This window comes from Kryptolebias marmoratus, linkage group LG7, assembly GCF_001649575.2.
Source record: "Kryptolebias marmoratus isolate JLee-2015 linkage group LG7, ASM164957v2, whole genome shotgun sequence".
Classification (NCBI taxonomy): domain Eukaryota; kingdom Metazoa; phylum Chordata; class Actinopteri; order Cyprinodontiformes; family Rivulidae; genus Kryptolebias; species Kryptolebias marmoratus.
This window is the reverse complement of record NC_051436.1, coordinates 14167860-14190491: the sequence shown is the minus strand read 5'-3', so window position 1 is coordinate 14190491 and position 22632 is coordinate 14167860. Positions and strand designations below refer to the sequence as shown.

Here is a 22632-nt window from a genome sequence, read left to right as displayed (position 1 = left end):
CTGGTAACGACACCTCGCCTGCACCTGGACTTTCCCTCTCGCCTCAGCCCCTTTCAGACAAGCCTGTCTGCAACTAGTAACCAAGCCAAGGAGAACTTACCTGTTCCGGTTCCAGTCCACGACGGTCATGTGAGTGTCCTGTTCAGAGTCCCAGGTCCCGCTCCTGTCCAGTCCACAATAAAACTCTTAAAACTTCGTCGTTGTGCTGCGAGTTTGAATCCTGTCAAGTCCTGCCTTGTCAGTTAAAGGAGGTTCACTCTGGATTTTTACTTCTGTTTTGACTTGTTTGTCCCTTGTGCTTCGTATGAACCTCATACCATCATGCTGCCACCCCCATGCTTGACTGGAAGTGTCATTGCAGTAAAGGAATTCGAACATCTTTTCCATCGGCTTACCCTCATGTCCATCTGATTCCATACATACAGAGGAGCTCTGAAGCTTTTAAAATAAATGTTGGGACCTGTTCACCCCTCTGAGGACAGACTGGTTCAGTTTAGGCTGGTTTCACAGTTATTGAAGCCGATGGGTCTAAAACATCCGTCCATCTGTCCATTTTCTTTACCTGCTTTTTCCTTTCTCGGTCACGGAGGAGCTGGTGTCTATCTCCAGTAATCATCTTCTGAGAGGTGGGGGACACTCTGGACAGGTCTCCAGTTCATCAGAGGGCCACATAGAGACAAACAAGACAAACAACCATTCACACTCTCACCTAGAGACAATTTAGAGTTACCAATGAACCTAACAGGCATGTTTTCGGTCTGTGGGAGGGAACCGGAGTACCTGGAGAAAACCCACATGAGAATAGGGAGAATGTGACCTTCTTGTTGTGAGGTGACAGCCTTAACCGCTGTTACCCAGCTCTAAAACAAACAAGCAATTAAAAAACAGGTTTCACATCATTCTGAATGGTTTGACTCTTCTCTGAATCCACTATAGCACAACCCAGACAATGTTCGTTAAAGTGTTTTGATGTATTTCAAGTCTTCACATGTCACCACTAGTGATATCGTCATATTTTTAAGCTAACAGTTTTTTGCTTTTTTTAGATTTCTTTATGCTTTGAGTAGTTTTTATTATTCTGCCTTAAGTTAAATCAGTTGTCTCCACTTCAGCTCCTCACCAACCACCTGTTTTCTGTTAGTAATCAGCACCTGTTCTCATTCACCAATCACCTCTCAGTATTTATACTTCCCTGTTTCCTCCGTTCTTCATCAGGTGTCTCTACGTGTCTTGCTGTGTTGCCATTCTTCTGTGGCCTTGGTTAAATTATTAAAAGTCTGGATTCTCTCTCCTACACACCTCTATTTGGGTCCTTACACCACACACAGTGAGGGCTGTGGACAGAACTTCAAAATTAAATAACCTTTTATAAAAGCACCTACATGAATAATTCACCTTTCTGGAGATCTTTCTGCCAATGGGAGCCAGCGGGCAACTTTTTATATTAAATATCTTGAATACAGTTTTCTTACAGTTGAATGCAATAATAAAGGTCAAAGTAAAAAAATAAAATACGTTGCCACTGAAATGTGAAAAAATATCCAACCTCCGTCCGGCTTGTAACATTTATCTTCTAACTTTTTAGGCGTCCATTTTGGGGTAAGGCAAAAGTCTCCCTGCACCCTGCCATGTCTGTGGGCCGAGCAAATCTGAGGTGTTTCAAACAAACGCAAAGAAAAATTCACAAGTCTTTTCCTCGTTTCGACATTTTACGAGCCTTAAATCTGGTATTTGGGAATTCAAGAGAAAAACGAGCAACGTAAATACAACAATAATCCGTCCAAAACGGGGTCAGACGTGACAGTGAATAATTACACTAATGGTGGCACACTCAGCAGCATCTCATTGTCCTGCATTTATTTACAGGTGGGGGGAGGGAGGGAGGGGTAACACTGGTTTAAACTCAGGTTGGCTGGTTAGGCTCCAGGAAAAGGTAAACTCCTCCTTAAAACACCTGAGTTGCTCTCTTTGCGCGGACGTGACTCGTATTCATCTGAAAGGAATTTTTTTTTTTTCCTTTTTTTCCAGACATTTTTAGATGGTGTAATCCATTGATCGGGAGCCTCCAGCTCGCACTAATGCCAGCGCACGCACGCACACACGCATGCTGACTTTTTTACCTACACTCCCTTTTATCACTCTCCTGGCCTCAGGTTGGTGTTGCGGCTCACCAGAAGCCATTAGAATAAAAAAAAAAAAAAAAAAAAAGAAAGGAAAAAAAAAAAACAACTATTGTCATCCACGTTTCCATCTCGTCACGTGGTGCTTCTCCTGGCTTCAAATAGCCGATCTAACTCACCGGGCAGCCAGATTCTCCACTGACACAGGCGAGGATCAGTGAGCCAAGTGCTATGAAGAGGTGGGCGGTCAGATAACATGAAATTTATTGAGCTGCGTCTACCCATCGAAGCAGGCAAACACAATATGCACACGGACAGCGAGGAGCTCAGTGACTCTGTGAGTTTTGGTGACCTGTTGATTTACTCCTGTGTGTTTTTGGTCCTTTTTTTTTTTTTTTTTTAAAGAGCCTGTGTGTACACTTTGTGTTGTGGGATGTAGCATTGCTTGGAGGATTGTTGGTGTGTATCTGTGGCAAAGAAGAGGATTTGCTTTAGTTTCTCAACGCTGGATGTTTGGTGAAGGGGATTATTTCACAGCTCTGTGTTGTACCTGGGGCTGTAAGGCCACCTGTAGGTGGAGGGCTCTGACATTATATAACGACTGAAGTGTTTGAAGAGAGGCAGTTGTTGAGCCAGGATTGTTGCTTTTTATGTTTTGCTCTGCGGGGATTCAAAAAAATAATCTGTTTGGATGAATGTAAAGAGGGGAACCTTCTCCAGAGCTGCTTGGCGAAGTGAAGCTGATGGATGTTTGATCAGTTTTGGATTTGACACGAGTCCTGTGGATTGGTGTTAGAAGTTTGAGAGGCACGCAGAGAAAAGAGCAGTTAGGTGAAGATGATTTCTCTTTTCTGTGTGAAGTGTTTCAACCTGGCTGGCTGTGTGTGGGAAACAGAAGCTTTGTTTTAGACTTTCCTTTTATTATCGTGGCAGATTATCTGTTTTCTCACTCCTCTTCTGGCTCCATCCCTCTCTCTCCTCCCCCTCATCTGACCTCAATCCATAAGCCTCTTGACCTCTGTTTGTCATGAATGCAATATATATTCACTCTTTCTCTTTTCTCCTCTCCTACTCCTTTCCCCTCCCTCCAGAGGTGCGTTCGGATACTGTTCCAGGACGGGGAGCGGAGCGCCGTGCGGACGTTGCAGTGGAGAGCCGGGGAGACGAGCCAGGCCCTGGCGCAGCTGTGCGCCGCCACCTTCGAAGTGTCCGACCCGCAGCAATACACCCTGTACTGGCGCAGCGGCGGCGAGATGAGGGCCCTGCCGCCCCAGGCCCAGCCCCAGGACCTCGCCGGCCACAGCGAAGGAGGCCCCTCGCTGTCCTACCTGAGGACCGACCACGACTTCAGCAAGATGCGGCGGCTCACCAGGGGTGGCGCCGTGGACCTGAGCGAGTCCGTGTGCGAGGAGTGAGTGGGCGGCACGGAGGAGGGGGGAGGGAGGAGGAGGAGGAGGAGGAGGAGGATGGTTGCCCTTTTTCTTTTTTCTCCGTCTCTTTTCTCTCTCTGTCTCTTCTCTCCGGCGGCGCGCCGTTCCTCACGGATCAGGACTCGTGTGAAAAAACAAAACAAAACAAAACAAAAAAGAACCCTCCTGACTGCGAGCAGAACGGTAAACTCTTCCTTACCCCCCTCTCCAGCCCTCCTGAAACGGACCATAAATCAAAGCAGGAACAACTTCGCCCCCCAAAAAAAGTTGTGCCACTTCAGTGCTGCTGGTGTGGAAGGAGTGTTACTAAACGTGTTAATAAATGGGTTTGATTTGTAATTTGAAACATGAACCCAGAGTTACAAACCGTGAAGGGATTACATCATTAGAGCACGAGGAAAGGCTCGCATCCAAAGACAAATTCTGTTGCCTGGAAACAAAAGCGTTTCCCGTAATAGGACGGCAAATTGTCCGCCGTGGTGATGTAACCCCTTTCACGCTGTAGTTCTGGGCCGAAACCTAAAAGACACTTGGATGTATTATTGCTTCACTTTATGTGTTAAAAGTCTGCAGATGTTTTGGGTGGAACTTCTTTTTTTTTTTTTTCCCAGGTTCTAAGGTTGGGATCTGAACATTTTTTTTTTTTTTTTGTGGCTGCTGGAACATAAAAACACGTGTTATAGCCAAGACCAAACCTCAGTACCAAAGTGACAAAAAGAGATCCTAAATGAGATGTCATTTTGTGAGATAACCGCTGTTTACTTGGAAGAAAAATCCATGTTCGTGAAGCTTGAAGGAAGTTTCCATCAGCTGTATGTACCAACCTCCCCACAGAGAGGGCTTTATTTCTGATTTCTCACGTGTCTTTGGCAGGTGGAGGAAGTAGGAGGGAAGTGATAGCTCCTTGTTTTTAACTCCGGTGAGGGAGAGGGGAGGGGGAAGAAAGGAAAAAAAAAGCACAACCCATCGTCACATTGGGACAACCTACAACAGATTTACTGACTTGACTTGCGAATGTATTCAAGTTGTTCTTTTTTCTTTTCTTTTCTGTGTCGGAGTTGAACCCTTTCAGAACTGCATCCATTCCACGGTTTCTGCTCTTTAAGTTCAGCCGTTTCTCTCGGCCGCATCGGGAAAAAACGGTCTGGGCGATAAACCGGGGACCGCTCGATGACCAGAGCGGAAACGTCACCAGCTTCTGGGGAACTCCTGCTGCAAGTCATCCGCTGCCTGTTTGACCATCAAATATCCGATTCTGTATTTTAAAACTAACTCTTATCTGTTCAGCTCGGTGGGTAGATATCAAAGAATGGATTTTTCAACATATCTGGACTTTTTAAACTCTGCTGAGAAGGTTCATTTTGGGAACTTTTGATGTGTTTTGAACAGTATTGCATGCTTTTTTTTTCATCTAATGTGAAGGTTCTGCGGATGTGTTTTGTGTGTGTGTGTGTGTGTGTGTGTGTGCGCGGGTGTGTGTGTGTGTGTGTGGGTGCGTGTATGTGAAGCATGTGTTCACCGTGAGAGCTCACTATTTCTTTGCAGTGTAAACACACACAATTGTATTTTGTCAGGTACGGCAATAAAAGTTGCAATGTGTTCATTTTGTTTTGCACTGAAGTGTGGGTTGTGAAGTGGGTGTTTTGAACCAAGGCGACCACCAGGGGGCAGCAAATCCTTCATAATTTGACTCAAACGCACAACATTTTGACCGTGATACCAAATTTCTTTCATTTCATTCAGGGAAAACACCAGCTGTCGGCTAAAGTAAAAATAGTTTCTAAAGCTATCTGCATTTTATCCCTGACTGTGACTAAATAGTTTGATCCAGGCAGACCTTTACCAGTACCTTGGATATGGGGGAAAGGTTATGAATAATTAATATCTTACCTGTTGCAGATAGTTCTTTGAATCTCCTCAGTTTGGTGAAATAAGAGTTTATTTCTGACCAGACTGAAGAGCTAATGGCTAGTTCAAGCAGGGCGAAGACCAAAGTGGATTACTTAAACAAATTTTAGTCCCATTTCTTAAACATAGCTTCTTTATAAAAGATTTATTCAAGATTTCATGAGTATGTCAAACAGATGAAGAGCTCTATTTTTATTCATTGTGGTAAACGTAATTTATTGCTAGTTGCTTACTTTTTGTACTAAAAAACGTTATTTGCTATCCGTCCATCCATCCATTCTCTTCCGCTTATCCGGGGTCGAGTCGCGGGGGCAGCAGCCTAAGCAGGGAGACCCAGACTTCCCTCTCCCCAGCCACTTGGGCCAGCTCCTCCAGGGGAATCCCAAGGCGTTCCCAGGCCAGCCAAGAAACATAGTCCCTCCAGCGTGTCCTGGGTCTTCCCCGGGGCCTCATCCCGGTGGGACGTGCCCGGAACACCTCACCAGGGAGGCGTCCAGGAGGCATCCTCACCAGATCCCTAATGAAGAACAACATTTTGGATGCAGTGTTCCCTTGCCCAGACGCGGGTCACCGGGGCCCCGGTGCCAGGCCTGGAGGTGGGGCACGTTGGTGAGCCTGGCCAGGCAGAGCTCGAAGAGGTGATGTGGGTCCCCCTTCCCATGGGCTCACCACCTGTGGGAGGGGCCAAAGGGGTCAGGTGCAATGTGGGATGGGTGGTGGCCAAAGATGTTATTTGCTAAAATATGATGTTTAAAATCTAAATTATGAATAAAAAAATGAAATGAATAAAAGCAGAACACTTGATGTGACCAAACAGTCAAGCAGCTTTTTTATAAATGATTGTTTTGCTTCATAAAGTTTATAAACTTACGAATAACCTATTTACAAAGCATGAATAAATCCTTTATAAAGGGGCCTTTATTAGGAGGCGCTCCCCACATTCATAGTGGTGAACTCTATTTCACACTGCTGTCAGCTTAGCTTTACACACTTACTTATGTAGGAGTCTGTACATATTTGTAAGTACAAATAGCAGCAGCAGCTAGCTGTAGCACTTCCAGTGTGGCCGGGAGTCACTTTCCTGCAGGAATAATATATTTCAGCTGGAAATTTCAGCTTTCCATAATCTCACTCCCTTTACATATTTTAACCTTTTTGCTGATTTATAGACGTGAAAAGACTCCATCAGGCTGAATGGAGAGTTAGTTTAAAAAACAAACGGAAACCATTTTGAATCTGTCTGATTTAGTTTAATCAGGATCTGAAGGATCAGATGAATATGTTCAGCAATGCTAAATAAGTTATAAATGCTCTGCTTTGTAAAACCCTGATCGAATCGTTTTAATAGTTTAATCTTTTAAAAAAAACTCTGAGAGTTTTCAAGAATTCCTTTTTTTATCTGGAAGGATGAAGAACAGATGAGAAGCAGAGTGAACTTGATGCGGTTTCTTTCTCTCGGCCGTGTTTCGCTTTTATCTGATTCCACCCCCCAGCTTCTGCAGGATGCCCAGGCCTTTCTCCTGGTACTCCTGCCTGCTCAGCCAGAAGGAGTCCTTGTCCTTCATGATGTTGGCCAGCACCGCGCCGCCCAGGAACACCATGTGTTTACGCCTGGGAGGGTCCTCGATTCGGATCTTGAACTTCTGCACAGGAGAAGAGTAAAGGGAAGAAAAAACCTGGCAGTAATTATGCTTTTTCTGTCTTTTATGTGTCCTAAGTTAAGTTTGCTGTGGCAGCCATCTTGAATCAGGTTGATTCCAAAGGTTAATTAGCTGTAGATGTACATCCAGTGATTACTTTCTGAGAGTTTCATTAAAATCCATCTAGTAGCTCTTTAGATATTTTGCTAACAGACAGACAGAGTTTACTCCAATAGTTAAAGGCTACGTTTGAAGCAAAGATGTTGCATAATCAGTTTGCACTTAAGGTATTTGTTGGAAATCACTCTTAGCTACTACCACACTAAATTCTAGCTCAATATCTGTAAAAATGACCAAGTTATAGCCATTTCTGTGTTTGCTAAGGTTGATCATTTACTGCAGCCATATTAAATCAGGTTGATTCCAAAAGTTAATCAGTTGTAGAGGTACATCCATTAATTAATTTCTGACAGTTTCATTAAAATCTATCCAGAGGTACCTGAGATATTTTGCTAACAGACAGACAAATGACCAGAGACAGGCAAAAAATCTTATCAGCAGTGGGCGATAACAAAAACAAAAAGTAAAACATCTGTACTCTATCTGTTGGTTAAAACCTCAAAATCAGGGGTGTATTTAGTACAACTCCACAAACATCTTCCCCACTTTAAACATTCACTCCTCCTCGGTACAGTCCGGTACAACAACCCCCCCTCAGTACTCCTCAGGTTCTTACTGATAGTTTCTGCGTGTCTCCATCCAGAACCCTCTCCAGGTAGAGCTGCTTGATCTCTCGCTCCAGCCTGGACGGAAGGCCGGGGTACATGGTGCTCCCGCCCGACAGGACAATGTGTTTGTAGAAGTCAGGCCTGCTCAGACGGAGGAACACAAGGGGGGAGGTGTGACGTCACGCCTCTGTCACAAAACACACTGACGTTCGTCCAAGGGGGGCAGGGAGGCGACTCAGACCTGAGGTCGATGTCTGCGGCCTGGATGGTGTTGAACAGCAGCTCGGCCACGCCCACTCCCTCCACGTTGATGAGGTGAGGCTGGAAAAGAGCCTCGGGGGCCCCGAAACGCTCCCCGCCCACATTCACCTGCCGCCCGTCAGGGAGCTGCCACAAAGACACGGATCAGGGAAATACAAGGGTTAAAGGTATAGCACGGGTCTTTTGCAGTGGGATTCTGCGGACGGGTTCTGAACAGTCAATATCTTACCTGCTGGGGATGGCTCTTTAAAGGACCTCAGATTAGTGGAGTTTAATTCTGACCAGTCTGACCTTAAAGCTAATCCAGTCTCAGACATTTTATACGTGCAAGCGCTGTTTTTTGTCCGCCACCAGAAGAGGCGATAATGTTTTTGCCAGTGCCTTTGTCTGTAGTGTTAGCAAAATATTTCATGAACCACTGGACAGAAGGACATTTACAACAGATTAACGTTAAGAATCAGCCCACAGTTGTTGTTGCTGACCAACCTTAGCAGACACAAAAACGGTTATAACTCAGTCGTTCTTACAACTATTGAGCTCAGGTTTGGTGTGGTAGTAGCTGAGAGTCATTCACTACACATATTCTGAGTGCTAACAAATCACTGCGGGAAATCATGCATAACAGTGTCAAGAATTAACCAAAAGGGCTCTATGTTCTGTCATTTCTCAGCTTAAGAGAATCTTGGTTCAAAACGTGAAAGGGTGATATACATTCCTTCAAGGTATGCCAGATCTTTCATTTATGAACCTTTGCATCTCAATCAGAAATATTATGACATTCTTGTAGTGAGTGTCCAAGCTGCGCTGCAAGTACTACAGCTGGCCGCTATTTGTGTTTGCAAATATTAGTTTTCCAAATAAATAACCGCCTAAAGCAAACCTGACAACGACGTAAAGGTTTCACATGAACCGCTGTTAAAGCTTGGAGACTGGAGTTGTTTTAAGGCAGCAGCAATCCGCTTGTTCAAACTAGCCGTTAGCTCGTCAGTCTGGTCAGAAATAATCTTTATTTCTCCAAACTAAGTCGTTCAAAGAGCTATCTACAACAGGTAAGATATTTATTTTCTTTGTAATCTCTCCACAGAAGCCCGTTTCCTGTTTTCTGTAACCCTGTGGCGTTGCTCTTGAACGGACCGTGTAGGACTCCACCAGGTAGGTGGTCTCGGTGGCCAGACGCTGCTCCTGCTCGATGTTGTAGCCCACGTAGCAGAGCTTCTCCTTCAGCAGCCGCACAGTCTCAAAGTCGGCCGTGTGGTTGAAGGCGTAGCCGCGCAGCAGCAGCAGCTGACAGGGAGATAAAAAAATAAGAGGCTTCTTATACCTTGTATTTAATTTAAAAAATAATAAAACTGTTGTTGTCTTTTTGGTTTGACACACTGGCATGTTTTAGCACACCTTAATCAGGTAGCGAGTGATGTCCCGCCCTGCAATGTCCAGCCTGCGAGTCAGGTGCGGTAAAGAGAAGCCCTCGTAAACGGGACAGATGTGGGTGACGCCGTCTCCTGAGTCGACAACCACGCCGGTGAGCAAACCTGTAGGTGTGGATGAAAGCGTTGTTCGACTGAAGCTTCTCACCGAGCAACAGAATACTGACAGAACCTCGAAGGCAAACTAAGAAGAGGATCTGAGCTGCTGCAGAGTCATTTGGCGGCGTCCCTTCTTACCCTGGGCGTACAGAGTGAGCACGGCCTGAATCGCCACGTAGATGCCGTTGAACTGGTACTTTTCGAACATGACCTCGGCTATTTTCTCGCGGTTCTTGGTGGGATTCATGGGTGGTTCTGTCAGTAAGATCTTTAAGACACAGATACGTGCAAATTAGTAAAGAGTGGTTCCAACGCAGAGGGGGAGAAAGACAAACAAGAAATGCACTGCAGACGTCAGGACTTCTCTCTGTTTACACTTTAAACATGAAGTTTTGTTTAAACTCCGGGGATAAGTGCAAAGATAGTGCAAGTGAACACCTTGCATTCGGATGGGTTGATGTTGAGGCGGTCCGGGCCGAAGGTGTAGTCCCACAGGTGCAGCATGTCCTCCCAGCAGCGCACCATGCCGTTCTCCATGGGGTAGGACACCTCCAGCATGGAGCGGCACTCGCTGGCCTCGTCCCCCACCATCAGGTCCTGATACAAGGGATCAGACTTTGTAAAAATGAGACTTCAGATATGTTTCTGTTTCTGAGAAAGGTGTTTGGCGTGTGAGGGATGTTGCAGCCTAAACACCTTTGACTCCCTGCGGACACACTGTTTCGCCCGTCTCCCTCTCAGTCGCACACATTTCAGTCCCTTTTCTCTTCAGAGCATAAACCTGCCTCTTCAGGATTGCTTGTTTTACTTGGACCAGGATTACCCACCGCTGGACTAGACGCACTAATAGGTGAATCGATACATTCAGCAGCCTCAGCACCACTGACATAAACACAGACTAAGTTCTGCCAACATACATTTGTGTCGTAACTCTGACGTTGTTCGTTGTTTGAGAAAAAACTGACAAACTCAACAAACGATGTTGTTCAAAAGTGTAGTAAGTGCAGAAGTGTAATTTTAGCTCATTTCTTTCCCAGCTGTATGTCGCTTTTTGAGAGTTGCTCTCATTTGGCTAGTCGGAGGAGAACTTCTGCCTTTTCCTCTGCCTTTTTCTGTGACTGGTGTCGTGACTAATAAGGTACTAACAGCTGATAAGTATTTGACAGAACATCACTTTAAAAGTGACCAGACTATCCCTTTAACCATGTCCTTAAAAGCTAAATGGTGAACAGTAATAAAACACTTTAAAACTTCAGAGCTGTAATGGAAAAAGAGGTGAATGAGCAAAACATGGATCAGGCTGGTTTTAAGATAAACATTAAGATGAACAAGCCTTTATGGATTCGTATTTTAAATTTTTTGATTTGAAAAAATACAACTACAGTACTTTGTAAAATGTCTTAATGTTTAGCTTACAAGGAGCCAGACTGTATACAATACAACATAATGTCTTATGAAAGTATTTATCCCCCTTGTGAAGTTTATGAGAACTTGTCCTAATTTATCAGGTACCAAATTAGGCGAGATGTTCAGCTACCACCTTAATCTCGATGTTGCCGACTTTGGTGGTGGATCGTATGATCGGTCGGCCCACCAGGGCGGGGAAGATGTGCTCGGGGAAGTTGGAGCCAGCGAAGCCACACTTGACGAACTGTGCAGGGAAGTGAAAGAGAAACATGTGAAGTGTGTCGTTCTCCTGTTTCTGCCGAGTGAAGTTCTCATTTCCACATGCTGACCGAAACCAAGACTTTTCCCAGCCCCGAGTCAAAAGTCATGCACTGAACTCTTTGGAGCTGTTCTGTTCATTTTGTTGCTCTGCAGAGTTTTACCATGCAGAAAACCTTTCTAATAATATGATCCTTTAAAAACTGTCCCATTCTTTAGAGAATTATTACAGTTTGAAAATGTGGAGGACTTCCAGCTACTACAACACCAGGTTTTAGGTGAATATCTGTAAAATGCTCCACAGACAGCACAACAGCACCTACAGACTGTGTTTGTGTCTGTCAGGACCACACCTCCCACTTTACTGTCTCAACTTGTCTGTGAGGCCAACAACACATTCCTTAGCCTGAAGCAACGCAATGCATTCCTCACTAAAAAGAATCTGAATGTGAAAAAGACAGACCCATGTTTTCCGTTGTTTTGCAGAGCTGTCAAACTAAATGCTGCAGAATCGGGTCAAACACACTCTTCTGATGTGTGAGCGCCTCCAAAATCGCTTCCTGCTTCTCATCCAATGTGGGCTCAGTTCAAAGCATCGTAACCATTTATGGATGTTTTGTTAAAAAAACAAAACAGCTGGGACAAGCCCAGACACATGGAGACACGATAAGACAGTTTCGCAGCCTGCTGGACTTCTTTATGGAGCTGATGGGACTGATCCAGTTCAAAACCAATCGTCCCTGAATCTGTTTTTTGCACGACAGAATCGTAAAGTAATAGGTGTTTTATGCAGATGCTACAGATGTAGATAATGGAAAAGAAAGCAGAGAATAACTGATGGTGTTACAACTGCAGCAACAGTAAAACACAGACATGCTGGATTGGTTAACTTACCCCTGTCCCATTGTCACAGACCACCACTTTCCTCCCCTGGTTGTCCATGCTTTGTCCAACGTTGTCAAACAGCACAAATTACTACTCCCCACCTGCCTGAACAGGAGTCAGACTAACCAATAAGAAACACAAGATAAGTGCTCATGAGTTCAGCAATGATGGCAACTGACAGGTAGGAGGAAGTCCTCTTGCTGCTGCTCCTTCAAGGCTGGGAGGGATTACGAAATGTGCAGACACCCATTTGGGTCGGGGAGGAGGGAAAACAGAGGTAAATGTGAAACTGGCACTTTGATTAGACTGTCTGGATTATACTATGAAGTTATTTGTGTCTTCAAAAAAAAGTCTGCATTCAAATTTGATTAAATACCCATTATTGCTGGCCACAAGTTTTTGAAAACGCAAAATTTACTGGCTTAAACCTAAACCTTTAAAGATACAGTATGAATTTCACAACAACAGTCACTCTTTGCTGAGTAATGAGCAGGTCTGCAGGACAAGCTGTGGTTGAAGGATGTCAGATATAAAAGTGAGGAACATTTGACTTTGCCTCTGCCTTGGTTTAAACATAATACGAAGACAGAGACATCTTTCCAATGCAAGAGGCCAATTTGAACTGAGCAAACAATGATGGAGGCTGTTGTGGAGCCCCCTGCTGGTAGGAAATGTTATAGCAGCGTCACTAAAGCTGGTAATGAGATATTTTTGTGATTATATTAAGCTATTTATGTCTTATAAATTAAATATTGTTTTGGTGGTTTCAAAGGCAAGCTATGTAACTTAAAAAGGGAATACCTGCAGCTCCAGGGTAACTTGTAAATTACCCGTGAAGGTGCTAACAACAACCAAACAACTTGCGAGCTTTTAGCTTTCCAACCTGTGGGTGACGAAGAGGACAGTTCTTAATTTTCATTTTTATTTGGCTATTTGTATTGTTTAAGCGTGCTTTTTACATATAAAGAGGAAAGTGACTGCTCTTCGCCTTATTTTGTACAGATGAATTTATTTATTTATTTATTTATTTTCTGGTCATTCGGCCGCCATCTTGGAAATGTTCAGACAAGAAGTGAGTGAACAGGTGGAGATCAACGGGATTTAAAAATATTAATTATGTAGCGAGAACCGTATATATTTTGTTCATGCTTGATAAGATATGTCACCAAAACAAAGGTAAGTGCTTTCCACGACTTCTTCAGCTTTCTGCAAACGTGTAGTATAAAAGGTATTTTACTAGTTTTTGCATCTTGAGTTAGTGGAACTGGCACCAGTTCACAATGTAAATATTAAATGTTTATAGCTACTAACAATACTGTAGTGCCGGTTTAATGCAGCTAATTACATTTAGAAATGTCTACTTTACTGTACCTCACTGGAAAATATGTTTTACAAATATTGCACAGCTTTGTAGTATAATTAATTAAGACTTTTGGACACCAAAAGTCTTATGAAAATTAATATGAATAACTTAGAATATAATGCTTAATCCAGCATCTTATTACTGATAAAACTGAAACAGTTATTGGACATTTTCTTCATAATTATATTGTGTCTTCAATTAGACCAGGACCTGGACAGGTAAAGTACACTTTATTTAAATTAATTATTTAAGTCATTTGGGCACTCCTTCTCACTTTTTAGGTTTTCAAGTCAAGCAGTCCAAAAAATAATGTTAAAAATAATCTAGAATTGATTTATCGAATAGTTGGTGTCATGTATAAAAGTTTGAAGCGGAGTTCTTCTACTTTTCCTCCTTTAATAACGTTATAATAGTGTTTATATTGGAATGATACTTTTACAATCTCAGAATGTGTCACCAACTAAAGCATAATAGGACTAAATGTTGTAGACTTGTCCCCCTTCAGTCTTTTTAAGATGAACATTAAACACAGCAGGTGTCACCAATGACATTAACGAGGGTTCTGTTCTAAACCTTAATGAATACGAGCAACACCTGCGTTACCTTTTCATGCCTGTTCTGACATGTTAATGTTAACCTAATTTGTGTTAATTCGCCTATTAAAAGATAATCTTATTTATTGAATAGCAAGGGTGAAATTAAAATATTGAATGACACATTTTCTGATGTGAGGTATTTGTGTTTATGTCACCTTTCTCTCATTTGGTTTATTATTATCTATCTTTAGGTTCCTGTGACAGTTCAAGCAGCTGGAAACGTTTCACTCTGTCAGACCAGACGATAATCTCTCAGGTAATAAAATCTGAGCATCAGCAGGTGGAACTAAAAAGCGGTGCACAAGTTTAATGATAGGACCTCACAACTTCTCTTGTGTCTTTGTCTCTTTATTATGCAATATTTTTTTGGCAATCCTAGCTTACCAGCTGATCTGAGGGAATTGTACAAAAACAAATAAGTGCCCCATTGGGACAATTAAATAAAAATAATTTGATGACACTACAACACATACTCTGGGGGGACATTTTACAGTGTTGCATAACATTGTTTGAAGGTTTGACCAAAACAGCTACAACTTGTCATTTCTTAACATAAAATGATCTTAGTCTGAAACGCTGGCAAGAAAGGTGGAGGGCGATATGAAGCCCTTCAAGAAGCGGTTAATTTTCTAATGCATATTGCAGCAGCAGCTAGCTTTAGCAATTCTGGTGCAGCTTCAAGCAGGATTATCATAATATCTCTGCAACAATAATGATGTATTGTAATGTAGAGGTTTACAAAGTAGTGTTTACATGAACCACTGTGATTTTTTTAAAGATCTGAGCCGTTTAAAGATGGCAGCAGTCCACTTTGGTCGTGGCTTCACTCCGACTAGCCGTTAGCTCATCGATCCTGTCAGAAAGAGCTACAGCATCTGCAACAGGTAAGATATTAAGTGTTTAAAAGCATTCCACAGAAATCCATGTCGGAATTTCTGTTCTGGCTTTTTCTAAACAGACGCAGCCACGATCGTTTAAAAATAGGCTCATTTATTTCCAGAAAACATTTACAAAATACACACTTTCACTGGAACGCAGAAACGTGTTACGAGAAATGACAGCTGCAAGAACGACGTGCAGTACGCCTGTGACTGGGTTTTTGTGGAATAGGCACATAAAGTTTTTGAACAGATGAGGGTTTTACTTTTATTTTATTTTTTTCTTGATTCACCCATTTCGTTTGTAGGCTCCTGATGGGCTCAGAGCAGCTAAGCCAACAGTCCGGTGAACAGTGGCTGTTCTCAAAATGAATAGTTTTTTGCAACAGGATGGTTGGATTGTTAACCATGTACAACCTAGCGTGTCTAAACCTTTAACCTAATGTAAAGACACTGACACTGACGTTGCTCTTAAATTCATTTAAGGCAGTGAAATGAGTTGAAGGAATCTGCGACTACATTTGCATGCACATTAGAACCCGGTTACACAGAAAGACAAAACTTAACACTGCCTGTTTACAAGTTTTATTGGTTTACTGGTGACTTTAAATAGAAAACGTTTGCAGTTTTATCAACATAAATAGAGTAATTTAAATCTAACTAACATTAGCATTTAAAATGTAATTCTAGTTATAATCTTTGCTGTGACAAACGTCTCTGAATTGGTTTTGATGGCACACATTTTGTGTTTTTTCCGAACTGGTAAGTTTTGAATGATTAATGTGCATGTTGTCATGTTCACTTAAGTTAGTAATAACCTCATCAAGGCATTGATATTTTGGATTTGAAAATGTATAAAGCTTAAGAAACGATTACTAAATTATCTATTTCTAAAAATATTTGTTTTAACCAATTAAAAAAACTTGAAATAGTAATAACACTCACATGTGCTAAAGGCTACTGAGATGATCTCTTTATAAACTTTGCCTGAGAGTTGAAAATATTGTGTTTTGGAGCTGTGGATGTTTGCCGTTCTATAGTGCTGAGTCTTGGTCGGCCCAAAACTAATACTTAACACCCAGGCTTATATCCTGTGGTGCTTTTTTAAGTGCCTTTCTTTCCTTTCCATCGTCCACTCAAAGCCACAGTAAGTGGTCTTGGTCTTGCCTCCTTCGAGCTTGAACGGCTTTAATGTGTCCAGTGAAAAGTTCAAATGGGTTTTAATAAGAGATTAAAAGTCTGCTGATGGAAGAACATTCTCAAGACTCGAACTCGCTGTCACTGCTGACGGAGATCTCCGGGGTGGACGCTCCGGCTCCCCTGCGCTCAGCCTCCGTACTGCAGTCACTCTCCGGGCTGCCCGGGTGGTGAGGGGAGTTGGGCAGCAGGTGGGGGTGGGGGTGATGGTGGCGCTCCTGGAGGGAGCTCTGGGGCGAGCCTTCAGAGGGCAGGAGGGAAGGATCCTGCTGCAGCCTGGGTGGAGGCACAGATCACAGAGATATTACTGAGAATTCAAAGTGTTTGTTTTCCCCAGTCCTGTAGCCCTTTGTTGTTGTTGTTTGCTTTTTAGCAGAACTTTTTCATTCGAGACTATTGACTTTTTAATGTTTTTTAGGCCTAACTCTGAGCTAAGTGTACAAGAACTTGTGAGTCTCGGCCATCAGTTCTCCTTTGCATCAAGACAAAGACCTGTGTGAGGTACCTGTTCTTTGCTGATGCAGCGCGGTCTCTTTGGCGCCGGTTCTTGAACCAGTTCCCCACCTGTGTCGGTGTGAGTCCTGTGGCCTGGGCTAAGTGACGTTTCCTGGATGGGTTGGGGTAGGGATCTTGGAGATACCACTCTCTTAACAAGCTGCGAGTTCTTTCCTGCAAAAAGAATTAATAAAATAATTCAATTTCGACTTTTATTTCAGTATTCTTCACAAGTCTGCTTCTTTCTTCTTAAGTCAATAAATCTGTAGGCATCATATGGAAGCTGTTTGTGCTGTATTATACATCAGTAATCTGATCCCTCTTGCATGCTGCTGTGTATAATCATATCAGGCTGGATTTATAAACAGACTATTACTTTGGAAGCATACATAACCATGTATATCCTCGGAAAGGGATCATGTTAAGGGGCTTAATGGGCTGCAGGGCATCCCCCTTGAGGTTTGGTGTTAAAGATTATATGATTATGAGCAATGCTTCCAGCCGCCACAAGAGGGAGATCAAACATACAAACACTCATTCAAGAGCCTAAGTTAATGGGTTTTTACTCAACAGATATCAGGAGTAACTTATTTCCCCCAAAGAACTGTGAACTCTCTGATTAACAAAGAAGTGGTATTACTGCCATGGTTATCTCCAAATAAAATTAATGTTTTGGTTTTTTAGGTACAAAATGCTCATCAAGACATTTTAATTATCAGTTTAAAACTATTTTTTAGGTTAAAAAACAGTTTATGAAGCCTTAATATGGACCTTTACAGAAAGATGTAAGTTTTGAGTCATGTAATGATTTGACTAAACTGAATATAAGTTTTAAATTTCAACACATGCAAAAACAGGACTGACAACCATATTACTGTATTTATGAAAATATATTTGAAAGATGTTTTTGATTCACAAAACTGAGTGGTATATCTACAGAGTTGGTATATTTGAACACAATAATCTGTTTATCTGACGTCGTACAACTACATTTTTTCAGCTTTTGTTGCGCAGACTAACTTTGTGACAGCAGTGTCTCTCCATCATGATCTGGAACAGCATTTCAAAGCATAAGGAATAGTGAAACAACAAGGCTAAAGTAGTTCCAACTTGAAGGCAGAAGGATAACCGTGGCTCTGGACATTATCATCTTAAGAGCTCAAGGACTTCAGGCTGCTTAACACAGGCGTCAGGCTAAAAATCACCTTCACATTACTAAGTTTTGCAATCTCTAAGATGTGTTTATGAACTCTACATACACATTATGATATGTTTCTTCAGTATTGTCCAAAAATAAAAGAACATATGAGTTGGACTATACAACACAAGTCTATGATATCGGAGCGTTTACCTTAAAGCAGTGCGTCTTCTGCTCGCCATCCCAAATGGTGCGGGGCAGTGGGAACTTCTTGCGGATCCGGTACTTCTCCACTGGCCCCAGAGGCCGCCCCCTGAGCCTTTCCGCCTCTCTGTAGTGTGCATCCAGCCAGAGGTCTTGGAGCTTGGCGTGTGACTCCCGGGTAAACCTGTGGCTCTGGAGGATCTGGTAGAGAGCCTCAAAGTTCCCCCTGTGGAACGCGACCAGCGCTCTCGCTCTCATCACAGACTCGTGCCGATTGAGGGCCTCCCCGGCAGAGCCAGGGACAGCAGCGGGCAGCGACCAAAGGAACCGACCGAGGCGCTCTATATCCCCGGTCTCCTCCAGGTTCTCGCACACCCGAGCGACCTGGTCTGGCGTAAACATAGGCAGAGGGAACATCTCACCTTCTTGCTGGCAGCCCCGAAATGTTCACGAATCACATGGAATCATGGATCCGCTGTCAGACCTTTGTTCACTTGCTGCCTTTTTGAAGCTTCTCCGACTTGATTCACGCCTCTCCTGTGTAACTGAGCCTTTCCTGGTATTTGGGCTGATGCTTCTGGGAAGCCCGTGGTGGTGCTACATTTGGAGGAGCAGAGGCAAATGAAGAAAGAGGACAAGTGGTTGCCAGTATTTATAGCCAGATACAATTAGCATCTCCGTAGTTGTTTTGAGAAGGATTAAACATTCTGGCCATTAGCCTCTTAGTGGGGGGCAGTGTGTGCAGAGGTGCCTGGCTGATCAGCTTGTTTGGCTTAGCCTGAGGATACACTGACTGCCAGGATGACTGTAGTGAGCAAACAAGTGAGGAAAGATTATTTAAAAGATCTGATCTTGAGGATATCATGCCCTGCCTCAGGAGCAGCTGATGATGAACAGAAAGGCTGTGGTGAAGTTACTGAACAGGAGACAAGAAGGGCAGAATCATATTTTCTTGTGTTGCATTTCTTCCTTTATGGTTGGTGGAAAACTTTATAATGAATTTATGGCCCTATTAGTTTTGCTCATAGTTATGAAAATAAAATCACAATCACTTTAACTTTTAGGCCTAAATATGGGTAGGGACACAAAGTTGTAGCATCCCCCCACAAGCTAATACCCATGTAATTAAAACAGACATAGGTTGCAGATACACTGTCCCCTCCGACCTCTCAGGACATAATGCCGACGCCCCTGGACATCAATGTAAATGGAGGAGCAAGTCAGGACAGAGTGTTAATAATCTGCAGCCCGGTTCAGTCCTTCTGATCTCAGTAGCTCATTAATCAGTCTTAGTGCAATTTTCCTATTAATCAGTCTAAGGATCCTGCAAGCATCTGTCGGCTATTGTCCTAACATATTACACTTAATTTGCCCAAAGTGGCCTGAAGAAGAAAATAAGTGTTCCAAGCACAAGTAGACGGTTTTAATTAAAAAGTTACATTTTCTTTTAAAGCGGACGTCACAAAAAAAAAAAAAAAAAAACAGATGCAGATTAGTTGAGTTGAGATTATAGCTTTGTATAAAGGTTGCAGTCAGGTTAAGGTTCATCTGGTTTAAAATAAGGTAAGGGGGCTAAAACGCCTGTCTAGAAAAGAGATATGAGTCTAGAATTACTCAAATTATTACCCAATAAACAGTATTACAGTCTGCATGTGGTTGCTTGATATTTGATCTAATTACTGTGTAATTTGGGGCATTTTAGGAGATTTTAACATATTTTTTAACATTTATTTCTTAGCTCAAAGATGCAAAACATAATATTTACTGATATTGCACAACAGAGTAGAAAATTTAACAATTACTAAAATAAATAACATCTAAAACAAAAAGGTTAATTCAAGACAAGAGAAGACATAATATATGCAGTTGGTCCAAAAGGGCGATGAAGCAGATGTGGACATTTTTCACAGTGGTGAAAATTTGTGTGTTTTTTAGCAAACACAGTGGAACAGGAAGTGGGAAAACCTCCTTCAGTGACAAGGCAGTCATGATGCTGCTACTTGATTTGTATTTTATGAATAGGTATTTCTCAGCTATTTTCTGTGTCCCTGACTGTGCTTCATATGCCCACCCTGACACGACTCTCTTGGACCGCACCGTGATTCAACTACGTGCTCAAATATCACTGTTAGCAGGACACTACTGTCACGAGTGTCATATCTGCTCAGGGTCGTTTCACAATCACAGTTGTAGCCCGGAGGTACAAGGGCGACCCCGTACCGTAAATACTCTGCCACCATGCTCCACCCGGGGCTCCAGTATGCTGCCACAACAATGATAAACTTCCACTACCCTGTTATGGAAGTTTTGAGCATTGTGGCGCTCTGTCACCATGATGGGGAGCCCACTGTGTTTTTGTTACACTCTTGAAAACCTGGCTTAAACCCTGCAAAGACCATTCACCTTCTCGAAGGATTTTCTTCTTTTTTTTTTTACGTTGTAGCTGTTGTAGCTAGGTCGTCATCCAGTGTGTAGGGGGCCTCGTGTAATAAACCATAGTTCTGTCATGAGACAAATTTAAATCTTTTTATTTGGCTGTAAAATAAACAGGTTGATGCCAGAATACTGCTGTGCACTGATCATGGCATGAGAGAGTTAGAAAATATTTCCTAGTAAAGTCAGATGGCACGAGAGGTGATCCTGTTAGCGCTGATCATGGTTTTCATGCAGTGCTGTTTCATAGAGAGTAGGATATAGAGCAACCATTTGATACTTGTTAGATCTTAAATCTAGATTAAAATATCATCTTGGCATGATGGGCTAATGGGAGGGTGTGTGTGTGTGTGTGTGTGTGTGTGTGTGTGTGTGTTTTGCACAGAAGGGGAGAAATGAGCTCATTGAAGATCATGCTCGCAGTTAATCTAACCCTCCCAGGTTTTAGACACTTTACACCACCACACACACACACACACACACACACACACAAACACTTACCTTCATTACATGTAACCCCCCCCCACACACACAAACCCAATCTGTTTAACATTTTTAGGAGCAGACTGAACCAAAATCTGCTTAAGCACACCCAAGCCGTTAGAATAAGATGAATAATAAGATGGTGATAAGATAAACAGATGATGTGTGTTTGTAGAGGGGTGGTGGGGGTCAGAGGTCAAGCAGTTGATTGTATATTTCTGTAAAATCTAAAAAAGTTGACAATGCTGATCATGCTGTTACCACTTCTATATTAACTCCTTTCCTCGCTCTGCATAATATTTCTCTAATTAAAACTTCATGATACTTTATTCAAAATGTTTTCTTTCCTGCTTTTAAAAGGTTAAATTAGAAGAACCACTGTTAGAAAAAAATACATCCTTCGTCCTGTTTTTTCTTTTGACATTTGAAGTAAATTTTGTACATTAAAACAATGCAGTGTTTTTAATTAAAGGTCAATTGATTTTTATACCAGAATAAGATAAACTTTAAATGTATATGATATTTTAAATTTAAATTTCTTATATGTTTAAATTAGACCATATTAGGTATAATATCCATTAAAAATAAGCTAAAAACTGTTTGAAAAGAAGCACGATTGTACTATTTAAACAAGCAGTTCATGTTTTACTACCATGTATGTGTTTATTAATCATAATTTATCACCTGATTTGAATATTAATTATTTTGATATCAAGTGACTTTACATGACTTTACGTGGTGATGTTCATTATATCTGGACTTAATTATAATTAAAATTTTATAATTAGGAGCAGAAACTCATCCTCATCTCAAACCAATCTAGTATTTTCTGACAGCGTTGCAGCTTCTTCATCTTTACTGTAAGTGATAAACTGTATGACGTGATGAGAAAAGACTAAAAGCCAAGTTGGGCTTCTCAGCTGATCCTGAAACGTAATGTAAGCATAATGTGTTCTTTTAAAAGTGGTTTGTTATATGTAGGCAAAATCAGATTCATCCTTTGAGTTTAGGAGCATTTTTAGGCCTGAAAAATTCAGTATTTCGTTAGTTAAAAACAAACTAAACTTAAAAACTACCTAAACAAATAGGACTATGTAGCAGTAACTGTATGAACACTTACAAATAAAGAAACCAGTGTTTTTTTTTATTATTAGACTCCCAAAGATGCACATATACACTGCTGTTGGCAGAACTCCACTTATGGTGGATTCACACTTAACGTAATTAATCACTGGCTTAAACGCAAGTGTCCTAATTAAATAAAAATACTTGTTGATTCTGCCAACAAGCAAAGCAGGGGTGATGTATTGTGCGTGTGTGTGTCTGTGTGCGTGTGTGTGCACGCGTGTGTGTGTAATTGGGGGTATTACCACGCTGTATAAATCCACATGAAGTACAATTAACAAGCAATTGGGAGGAGAAGTAATTAGTGTTATCTGCTTATCATTGTTACCCCTATTCTAAGGAAAATGGGTTAAAAACACACACACACACAATGAAATGTACACACATGCACACACACACATGCACACTAATTCCCTCGAGGCAAATGTGTAAGAGCTAATTACAAGCTCATTTACAACCCAATAGGAGCATCCTCTCAGACAGGTCTATCCCCCTGTTTCCTCCCCTCCCTTCGTCTCCGCAATGATGGATGTCAGCTTTACCGCTCAGGCCACGCC

The 22632-nt window shown here is 42.2% G+C and overlaps 3 protein-coding genes across 4 annotated transcripts in view; 1 reads left to right on the top strand and 2 right to left on the bottom strand.

Annotated features, from left to right (window-relative positions):
* si:ch211-168d1.3 (ras and Rab interactor 2) overlaps positions 1-3596 on the top strand; it is a 42666-nt gene extending 39070 nt beyond the window's left edge. Inside the window, exon 11 of one of the 2 annotated variants that reach the window (XM_037976363.1) lies at positions 3212-3596. In XM_037976363.1, the coding sequence (XP_037832291.1) occupies positions 3212-3535 (324 nt within the window). In that variant the 3' untranslated portion in view covers positions 3536-3596. The remainder of the gene's footprint in view (positions 1-3211) is intronic. The other variant, XM_017438235.3, reaches the window with a different exon arrangement.
* Positions 3597-6686: 3090 nt separating this feature from the next.
* zgc:101810 (uncharacterized protein LOC493612 homolog) lies at positions 6687-12360 on the bottom strand. Its single transcript, XM_017438243.3, has 9 exons — positions 12173-12360; positions 11154-11264; positions 10052-10210; positions 9752-9881; positions 9483-9619; positions 9222-9371; positions 8068-8213; positions 7835-7967; positions 6687-7101 (listed from the first exon to the last, which is right to left on the bottom strand). The coding sequence occupies exons 1-9, from the start codon at positions 12218-12220 to the stop codon at positions 6931-6933; spliced, it is 1185 nt and encodes a 394-aa protein (XP_017293732.1). The 5' UTR covers positions 12221-12360; the 3' UTR covers positions 6687-6930.
* Positions 12361-15569: 3209 nt separating this feature from the next.
* On the bottom strand, positions 15570-18645 carry six7 (SIX homeobox 7). The gene is made up of 3 exons (XM_017438225.3): positions 18044-18645; positions 16703-16866; positions 15570-16473 (listed from the first exon to the last, which is right to left on the bottom strand). The coding sequence occupies exons 1-3, from the start codon at positions 18449-18451 to the stop codon at positions 16260-16262; spliced, it is 786 nt and encodes a 261-aa protein (XP_017293714.1). The 5' UTR covers positions 18452-18645; the 3' UTR covers positions 15570-16259.
* Between the last annotated feature and the right edge of the window lie 3987 nt (positions 18646-22632).

Bases quoted from the DNA above. Each gene is read 5' to 3' on its own strand.
- zgc:101810 (XM_017438243.3), bottom strand. From the start codon at position 12,220: ATGGACAACCAGGGGAGGAAAGTGGTGGTCTGTGACAATGGGACAGGG. The intron at 9,620-9,751 runs GTAAGAAGGGAC...CCACACCTACAG, and splicing joins GCTCACTCTGTACGCCCAGG to GTTTGCTCACCGGCGTGGTT. The intron at 7,102-7,834 runs GTAAGAACCTGA...TCTCCTGTGCAG, and splicing joins GAGACACGCAGAAACTATCA to AAGTTCAAGATCCGAATCGA.
- six7 (XM_017438225.3), bottom strand. From the start codon at position 18,451: ATGTTCCCTCTGCCTATGTTTACGCCAGACCAGGTCGCTCGGGTGTGC. The intron at 16,867-18,043 runs GTAAACGCTCCG...TTCTTTTTGCAG, and splicing joins AGAAGACGCACTGCTTTAAG to GAAAGAACTCGCAGCTTGTT. The intron at 16,474-16,702 runs GTACCTCACACA...GCCTCCACCCAG, and splicing joins GCTGCATCAGCAAAGAACAG to GCTGCAGCAGGATCCTTCCC.